At 40.6% G+C, this 10,000-nt stretch overlaps 1 protein-coding gene across 1 annotated transcript in view; it reads left to right on the top strand.

Annotated features, from left to right (window-relative positions):
- Positions 1-10,000, top strand: part of TM9SF2 (transmembrane 9 superfamily member 2) — a 179,704-nt gene that overhangs the window by 164,110 nt on the left and 5,594 nt on the right. Inside the window, exon 14 of the mRNA XM_053707814.1 lies at positions 8,240-8,391. Within this exon, the coding sequence (XP_053563789.1) occupies positions 8,240-8,391 (152 nt within the window). The remainder of the gene's footprint in view (positions 1-8,239; positions 8,392-10,000) is intronic.

The raw sequence follows: 10,000 nt of genomic DNA, 5'->3' as shown, positions 1-10,000 counted from the left end.
ACTGCTTAATGTGAGAGGTTTTTTAGGCTCATATGCTGTGTGTTTTTGCCTTGGAACAAACAGGTTTTACTTTCGTTTTTGAAGTGTTGCGCAGCTCATAATAGCTTGGCGCCCTTTTTCATAGCAGAGGAAGTCTTGTCTTATGTACCATGTGACCAAGTGTGGTCTCTTTAATTTCCTAAGATCCTGCTGCAGACATCCCTCCTGAAAGAGCTTTTTCACTGTTGGCTATCTTGGTCTTGGAGGTGGTGAGCACCCCAGCCATTGGGAGGCCCGCCTGCTCAATTTTGTTCCATTTGCCTGCTAATACTCATAGCGCTATTAGCCCTTCCGAGCCGTCTACTTCTCAGGAATCTGGGTCCCGAGAAATTACTACCCTCTATACATTACCCGCTCCACATGCAGTTCCCTGCGGCTCAACTTATCCTCCATCTGGAGGGAGCTTTTTTCCAGCGGACTTTATAGCACAGTTACAATCTGCGGTGTCTGCGGCCCTGAGTGCCTTACCTCGCTCTAGCAAACGCAAGAGAAAGGTTAAACATAGTTCTCCTGACCTTGAGTCATCTAAATATTTGTCGGTTTTAGCTACTATATCCCAGATATCCAGATGAGTTAACTTCTGTAGCTTCAGAGGGGGAACTTTCTGAGTCGGAGACTTCAGTTATTAAATCTCCTTCAGCGGAGGAGCCCTCCTTTAGATTTAAAATTGAGCATCTGCGTTTTTTATTAAAGAAGGTTCTGTCTACTCTAGAGGTTCCAGAGGCTACACTCCCTGAGGAGCCTAAGTTTCCTAAATAAAACAGGGTTTACGAAGATAGGAAGGTCCCGCTGACGTTTGCAGTGCCAGTAAAGATGGCAAACATTATTAGTAACGAATGGGAAATAGTAGGAACTTCTTTTTCCCCCTCGTCTACTTTAAAAAATTATTCCCGGTTCCTGACTCTCAAATAGATTGGTGGGGATCCATCCCGAAGGTGGATGGCGCTATTCCTACGCTGGCTAAGCAATACTACTATCCCTCTGGAGGATAGTTCTTCGTTTAGAGAGCCTATGAATAAAAAATGGAAACTTTTCTGAGGAAGATGTTTCAACATACAGGGTTTTTATTTTAACCGGCGGCAGCTGTAGCCGCGGTTGCTGGAGCAGCTACCAACTGGTGCAACACTCTGTCGGAACTCATTGAGGTGGAGACTCACCTTGAGGATATTCAGGAGAGAATTAAGGCACTGAGAATTGCTAACTCCTTCATCTGTGACTCGAATATGCAGATTATTTGCATAAATGTAATGGCTGCTGGCTTTGTGGTTCTAGCCTGCCAGGCTCTCTGGTTGAAGTCTTGGTCTGTGGATATGACTTTTAAATTCAGACTCCTTTCTCTTCCCTTCAAGTGGAAGATTTTATTCGGTCCAGGGCTGGACTCCATTATCTCTACGGTTAGGATTCTAGGATAGGATTCAAGTCTCATCCGCCCAGGGGCAGATTCCTACTCTCCAGTCTGTCTACAAGACCAGAAAAGAGGGCTGCCTTCTTAGGTTGCGTATGGGATCTCTCCTCTGTAGGAGTATTGTCCCGGTACCTACAGCAGAAAAAGTTTTGTTCAAACCTTTTCATGGTTCCAAAGAAGGAGGGAACTTTCCGTCCAATTCTGGACTTAAAGTGCCTAAACAAGTGTTTACCTTCAAGATGGGAAACAATACGGTCAATCCTGCCTCTGGCTCAGGAAGGACAGTTTATGACCACAATAGACCTGAAGGATGCATACCTTCACGTTCCGATTCACAGGGAACATTTTCAGTTCCTGAGGTTTGCTTTTCTGGATCAGCACTTTCAGTTCATAGCTCTACCATTTGGCCTAGCTACTGCTCCAAGAATATTTACAAAGGTTCTGGGGGCTCTTCTAGCCATTGCCAGAACATGAGGTATTGCAGTAGCGCCTTACCTGGATGATATCTTGGTACAGGCACCATCTTTTCGTCTAGCAGAAGAACATTCTCAGTCTTCTTCGATCACATGGATGCAAGATAAACTTGGAAAAGAATTCTTACTCCAAGTACAAGGGTGAATTTCCATGCAACTATAATAGACTCCATATCCATGAGAATATTCCTCACAGATCAGAGATGTTGCAAGCGAACATCTGCATTTCTTGCCCTCCAGGCCTCCTCAAGACCCTCAGTGTATGGAGGTAATCGGACTCATGGCCAGATTCCATCTCGGACCCTTACAACTATGCATGCTGAGACAATGGAACGGTGGCCGTTCAGTTCTGTCTCAACAGATTGTGCTGGACAGCCTGTCTCTGACTGGCTCTCCTGGTGGCTCTGTCCAGATCATCTGTCCCAAGGCACGTGCCTTTTGAGAACATTCTGGGAGATTGTGACTACAAGCACAAGCTTTTCGGGCTGGGGAGCTGTTTGGGGTGCCAATAAGGCACAAGGTCTGTGGACTCAGGAGGAGTCCTCCCTTCCAATCAATATTTTGGAACTACGGGCAATCTTCAATGCCTTGAAGGCTTGGCCCCTTCTGGGTTCGTCCCAGTTTATTAGATTCCAATCGGACAATATAACCTTGGTTGCCTATATCAACCATCAAGGGGGAACGAGAAGTTCTTTGGTGATGAGAAAAGTATCTCCGATACTAGAGTGGGCAGAGACTCACAAATGTACGCTGTCAGTGATCCATATTCAGAGTGTGGACAACTGTGAAGCAGATTTTCTCAGCAGGCAATCCTTTCACCCAGGGAAATGGTCTCTTCACCTCTAGGTATTAGAAGACATATGCAGCGAGTGGGGGATGCCGGAGATAGATCTCATGGCATCCCGCCTCAACACAAAGCTACCCTGGTATGGGTCGAGGGATTCTCAAGCGGACTTGATAGATGCCCTATCAGTACCATGGAGGTTCAGTCTCCTATATCTTTTTCCTCCATTACTGCTTCTCCCTTGTGTGGTGTCTCGCATCAAGCAGGAGCGAGCATCTGTGATTCTGATTGCTCCATCGCGGCCGCGAAGGACGTGGTTTGCGGATCTAGTGGGGATTTCCTCTTCTCCTCAGTGGAGGTTACCTTGTTGCAGAGATCTGCTGATACAGGGTCCCTTTGTTCATCAAAATCTAGATTCTCTGAGCCTGACTGCGTGGAGATTGAACGCTTAGTCTTAGCCAAAAGAGGGTTCTCTGAGAGTGTTATCGACACTCTGGTTCAAGCTCGTAAGCCAGTTACTCGTCGTATCTACCATAAAGTGTGGAGCATTTGTATTTGTGTGAGGGGCGTGACTTTTCCTAGCATAAGGTTAAGGTTGCCCGAAGTTTAGCTTTCCTCCAAGATGGACTGGAAAAGGGCCTATCTGCTAGTTCCCTGAAGGGACAGATATCGGCCCTGTCGGTGTTACTGCACAAAATATTGGCTGAGCTTTCGGATGTGCAGTCCTTTGTTAAGCCTCTGGCTAGGATCAGACCCGTGTTTAGATCTGGTGCTCGGCCTTTGAGCCTCAATCTTGTTCTTAGTGTTTTGCAGCAGGCGCCGTTTGAGACTATGCACACTGTTGACATTAAATTGTTATCTTGGAAGGTTCTTATTTTGTTGGCTATTGCCTCTGCGTGCAGAGTTTCTGAGATTTCTGCTTTGCAATGTGATTGCCCTTATCTGTTTTTTCATGCTGAAACTAAACTAGGGTTCCTCCCTAAGGTGGTATCGAATCGTAACATTAATCAAGAAATTGTTGTTCCTTCCTTGTGTCCTAATCCTTCCTCAGCGAAGGAACGTTTGCTTCATAATCTAGATGTCGTTTGTGCCTTCAAGTTCTATCTTCAGGCTACTAAGGAATTCAGACAATCTTTCACTTTGTCATATATATACGGGGAAGCGTAAGGGCAGAAGGCTACTACAACTTCTCTATCTTTCTGGTTGAGGAGTCTCATCCGCTTAGCTTATGAGACAGTGGGATGACAGCCTCCTGAGAAGATAAAGGCTCATTCCAGTGGCTTCCTCTTGGGCTTTTAAAAACGAAGCCTCAATGGATCAGATTTGTAAGGCGGCTACCTGGTCCTCCTTACACACGTTTTCTAAATTTTACAAGTCTGTCCGCTGGAGCTTGGGTATAGTTTTCCCAACAGTAAGTAATGAAGTTGTAGACTCTCCCTGCCTTTATGGAAGGAAAACATAATTTATGCTTACCAGATAAACTCCTTTCCTTCCTGGCAGTCCACGACCCCGCCCGTAATTTTTGTTTTTGTTTTTATGGGTGGCTTTTTATATTATTTCTTCTGGCACCTTTTTAAACCCTGATGTTTCTCCTACATTTCCTTGTTCCCTTGGCAGAATGACTGGGGAATTTGGCTGAGGTGTCTTTGCCGCCTCCTGGTGGCCAGATGTTGTATTTCCCAACAGTAAGGAATTAAGTTGTGGACTCTCCCTGCCAGGAAGGAAATTAATTTATCTGGTAATCATAAATTATGTTTTGGGGGTTTTTTTGGGAGTAGGATTCTATTTATGTATTGTATGAAATTATTATTTCATTATATCTGGGTTACTTTTTTATACACTGAATGATCTGAATGTCAATTACATTTGGAAGGCATCCTATATTGTGTGTAGCTTGCCTTTATTTTAAACAGATTTGGAAGCATGGACATTATGAACTTTTGTGATGGTTGTTGTTGTTTTGTTGTTGTTGTTGTGTTTTTTAATGTGCTATATTTTGCTCCACACACCAGAGATTTTCTTCTTGTATATCTTTTGTTTTAAGTTTTGTGCACCCATTTTATTCTGGGCCATTTACCTGGGTCATAGAAACTCAAATGTTTCTAAAAATCAGTTTGAAGCTTTTGTCGCATTTCACTGACAAAGTCTGATGACGTCACATGAAACACATTAGAGGCAACAGCAAGTTATATCTTGATGCTGTATAGGATGTTCAAAAAAAATTTAAAAATGGTTTCATCTGATCTCCCCCATTATATATACCGCTACCAGAACCAGGATTGCTGATAAATTTTTCATCAACTAATTACTGATGCCAGGAACTTCTCTGCTTTTTTACATTTGAGTAACAACGTAAACACAATTATCCTTTCTTGCCATTTCGTATTTTTAAGGCTGTTAAGGGAACAATTAAAGGTATGTAAAGATACAAAAAAGTTGATACTCTTTCAGATCCGCTCAAGAGTCTTTTCTTTAAAGTTTTTTTTTTTCCCCGGCCTACTCCTGGTATCCTGTTGTGGATCAAACGAAACAAAAAACATTTTCTCTGTATCATCAGTTTGATCAGACTGATAACTTCAAATACACTGAATGAATATTGTAATCATCGCTTGTGCAACTGTTTGTACCAGTCTGTATAAACCTGTTTACTCCATGTTCAAATTTCAGACAATAAGAATACAATATAATCTGATGTGATCAGAATAATCCAAGTGCCATAAACAGGCTTTTACTTTGTTTGCTGTATTAATACTCAAATGTCAGATCGTCACCCAGCTCCATTTGCTAGTCACTATCTTTGCAGGTGATTTTTTTCAGTGTGCGCATCTTCATCCTTTGGCATTGTAGAAATGTTTGCAACAAGACCTGCCAGTCACATGATTTCAAACTAACTTTGCTGCACCTGTTCTTGCTGAGTCACATATACAAACAATAAATCAGGCAGTGCAAGAGTGTGTAATAAAATAAATACATTTATTAAAAATTTTTACAATTTATGCATATAATTGCTAATAGTTTTAACATCACCACAAATGGCTGACCTGTTTTGGCTGTTGTGTATTCCTGGTCTTTCCAAACGTGTGTGTTAGATTCAGAACGGAGACCCCAATTACTGTTATTCACAAATATGATACATATATGCATATTCCATATGCTGTTTATCAGTTTTCATTCATTTCTTAGACAACCATTTTGTTGTAGCTGTGTTTGCTGTTTAGGCTGGTTACCCTATTAGCAGAAATTCTGAAGCAAGACATTCAGGGGCTTCACTCAGATTCTCCAAGGACTGGTTACCCTCTTAGCAGAAATTCTGAAGCAAGGCATTCAGTGGCTTCACTCAGATTCTCCAAGGACTGGTTACCCTCTTAGCAGAAATTCTGAAGCAAGGCATTCAGGGGCTTCACTCAGATTCTCCAAGGACTGGTTACCCTCTTAGCAGAAATTCTGAAGCAAGGCATTCAGGGGCTTCACTCAGATTCTCCAAGGACTGGTTACCCTCTTAGCAGAAATTCTGAAGCAAGGCATTCAGTGGCTTCACTCAGATTCTCATTTAGAGGTATCTGTTTGCAGAGAAATTTATCATAACATTTTTGGAACTCTTAACTTTTTAGAATTTTTCCTCCTTAAAGTGAAAGTTTCACAAATGCTGGGAGTCACTATTGAAACAAATAAAGTGGACTCTTATTCATGAAGTATAAAATACTTCATGCAGAAAGCTCAAAGAATGAAGCCTTCAACTTGATACAGAACTTTCGTTGGGACTTAATCTTGTTATAGTCTGAAAAAGACAATACAGAAATTCCCACTTAGCAGAATGGAATTAATGTTATTTTTTAGGAATGTATAAATAATCAAAAGACTCTATTAATTGAATGTATATTGTAGCAATGTACTCAAATGGAAGAAAGTTGTAAAACTTTATTATATGTCTGTTATTATTTGAATTTCTTTTTAATAAAAATTATTTAAAAAAAAAATGTTTTACTTCATTCAGAAAGCTCCTTTGGTTTTTTTTTTCGATCCCCAATCTGAGCTGCTAAGGCAGCCCACAGCAGATCGCTGTTTTACTTTAGAGGTGACGTTTTCACCTCTTAGCCAATAGCCCTGTGGTAAATCCGGCTTGGCGCCCTTGGGAGCCGGATTTACCACAACGGCTATTTACTAAGAGGTAAAACATCACCTCTCTAGCAAAACAGCGATCTGTCGTGTGCTGCTGTAGCCGCTCAGATCGGCAATCACTTGAAACTACTAAAGTAGCTTTCTGCATAAAGTATATTATACTTCATAAATGAAAGTCCCCTTTATTTGTTTCAATAGTCATTCCTCACGTTTGTGAAACGCTAGGGTTGACTTTCACTTTAAGGAAGTCTCAGTCTTCCAGACAGAAAGGTGCTTCTGGTCATAGTCCATTTTCTCTAAATATATGCTGTTAGAACCAGGGAACGGGGGAAGACTGAAAAATAGTTTGAAGTATTGTTACAGCCCGTTGAAACAAATAAGTTGTAGTACCTAATGAGCTTAATGATTATTTTACCATGTCTATTTCTATCATATGAACTGCTGAAATCTCTTAATTGGACCATTACAATAACAATATTGTGAGTTCTCCACACTTTCTTGGAACTTTGCATTTTGGGAATTTTTGCATTTGTTTCTGACAGTAAGTTACTTCTGTCAATTCTTTATATTGTTTAATAAATCATTTTGTTTAGCATGGAGTTTGGACTCCAGACTTATTTTTATTTTTTTGCTCCTCTTTGTAGTGTGTTTTTCATCAGTTGGTTACTAGGGAAACCATAAACGGAAAAAAAAACAGTAGCACCCACCACATTTCCTTACCTTATTATACATTTATGTATTGCTTTTTACAGAGTGCTGTGTTGTGTATTTGGGGTAACCAAGGCTTCTCTTCAGCTTTCGTCCAATATAACACATTTAAGAAGTGAGACACATTGTACCGCTAACCAGAAAGATGTAGAGTGGGTATTTGTTTTACTACATTGCTAAATGCTGTGTGGTCAATTCACATCCTTGATATGAAGAGAAATAATGAACATTACAACACTGTAGGAGGTGCATATTTACTTTAGCAGTAATGTCCTATGGCAATGAAAACTACTATCATTTGGGTGCAGAATATGTCTATATTAGACAACTTGTGTTAATGGGTACCTTTTTTTTATTCCATTTTCTTTAACCCTTCATGCAGGGGGACAAGTGCTTAGATCAGAATGAAGTTCCAATGTAAACACTTGCTGGAAATCAGATCATGTGGGACTGCCTATGTTGTTAGGCACACCCCTCTTCAGTCCATTTTTTCATTAGCCAAAAAGATGGACACCATATAAGGTAGAAAAATTCCATGCTGTCCTGACAGTGTTAAAGCCCAGCGCTGTCAGGACGTCATGGAACTTCCTAGCGGCGTGAAGGGGTTAAGGATTGCGATTTGAGGTTATAGTAGTTTGCTACATAGTACAAGTATGATTGCAGAATAAAAGTCCTCTAATAATGCGTTTTGCTTTTTCTGCTTTTCTTTAGGCAATCGAACACCCAGTCAGAACCAATCAGATCCCACGTCAGATTCCGGAGCAATCATTCTACACAAAGCCATTACCTGGCATCATAATGGGAGGAATTTTGCCCTTTGGGTGCATCTTCATACAACTTTTCTTCATTCTTAATAGTATTTGGTAAGCTTACATTTTTCTTCGTATTTTTTCTCTTCATATTATGTCACCAAAGACTTGTTCAACTTTACTTGTTACTATAGCAAAATAGGGTTGAAGATTAAAAAACAAAGTGCTCTTGGCCCATGAGTTTACTGGCTATAGTGTAAGCTATCAACACCTGTAGAGAGATTGTTATTTTTCTCCTACTACAATGGCATCTACACAAGTCCTTTCTGAAATCTCAATTAAAACATTACATTTGTTAAATATTTAGTTTGGGTAATTGTTTTACAGTCATGATTTTATTTCTATAATTAACATGTTTTCTGTTTAATAATTAATATGAAGTGCATTATTAAATTGTGATTGTTAATTTAATGGATAGTTCTGTCTGAGGATGTTGCACAACACCAGCGTTTACAAAATAGAAGCTTCAGTGATAAAAATAAAAATGAAATGCTTAAAATTCTCTAAAGCCATAGGCAATCGAAGGGATGGAGATATATACAGTATCTCACAAAAGTGAGTACACCCCTCACATTTTTGTAAATATTTTATTATATCTTTTCATGTGACAACACTGAAGAAATTACACTTTGCTACAATTGGAAGTAGTGTGTACAGCCTGTATAACAGTGTAAATTTGCTGTCCCCTCAAAATAACTCAACACACAGCCATTAATGTCTAAACCGTTGGCAACAAAAGTGAGTACACCCCTAAGTGGAAATGTCCAAATTGGACCCAATTAGCCATTTCCCCTCCCCGGTGTCATGTGACTCATTAGTGTTACAAGGTCTCTGGTGTGAATGGGGGAGTAGGTGTGTTAAATTTGGTGTTATCGCTCTCACACTCTCTAATACTTGTCACTGGAATTTCAACATGGCACCTGATGGCAAAGAACTCTGAGGATCTGAAAAAAATAATTGTTGCTCTACATAAAGATGGCCTAGGCTATAAGAAGATTGCCAAGACCCTGAAACTGAGCTGCAGCATGGTGGGCAAGACCATACAGCGGTTTCACAGGACAGGTTCCACTCAGAACAGGCCTCGCCATGGTCGACCAAAGAAGTTGAGTGCACATGCTCTGCACCATATCTAGAGGTTGTCTTTGGGAAATAGACGTATGACTGCTGCCAGCATTGCTGCAGAGGTTGAAGGGGTGGGGGGTCAGCCTGTCAGTGCTCAGGATTGGAGGTAGAAAATAGTAATGGCGCTAAGGAATCCCTAATGACCTAGTACAGCAGGGTCCCTCATACAAGAACCCAAATACACGAGTGGGAAATAAAGGATAGGGGTGGGTGTACTGGCACTCAAAGCCTAGGGGATAGTGCGTTTATTAGATCCAATCTCTTAGGGATTGGTTACCAGATATTCAGAGTGGAGTGCTAAATTAATATTCAATAGAAACAAGTTTACCCTTAGTGTAAATGTGATAATGCAGTGCCCAGGCACTCTGGCTTTAACTTATAATTTTTCAATTACTAGAGACTAGCTCGTTGTAAAGCAGGTTACGATAGTAATTGTAATGTTTTTAACCAGTGTGTTAATTACTGATTTTTAGGTGAAAAATGTATTGTCTATGCAGGAATGAGGAATAATATCTAAATATATCAGTCAATCCGGACATGA

This window comes from Bombina bombina, chromosome 3 (genome assembly GCF_027579735.1).
Source record: "Bombina bombina isolate aBomBom1 chromosome 3, aBomBom1.pri, whole genome shotgun sequence".
NCBI lineage: Eukaryota > Metazoa > Chordata > Amphibia > Anura > Bombinatoridae > Bombina > Bombina bombina.
The sequence above is the reverse complement of the archived record's forward strand: the minus strand, read 5'-3'. Positions and strand labels throughout refer to the sequence as shown.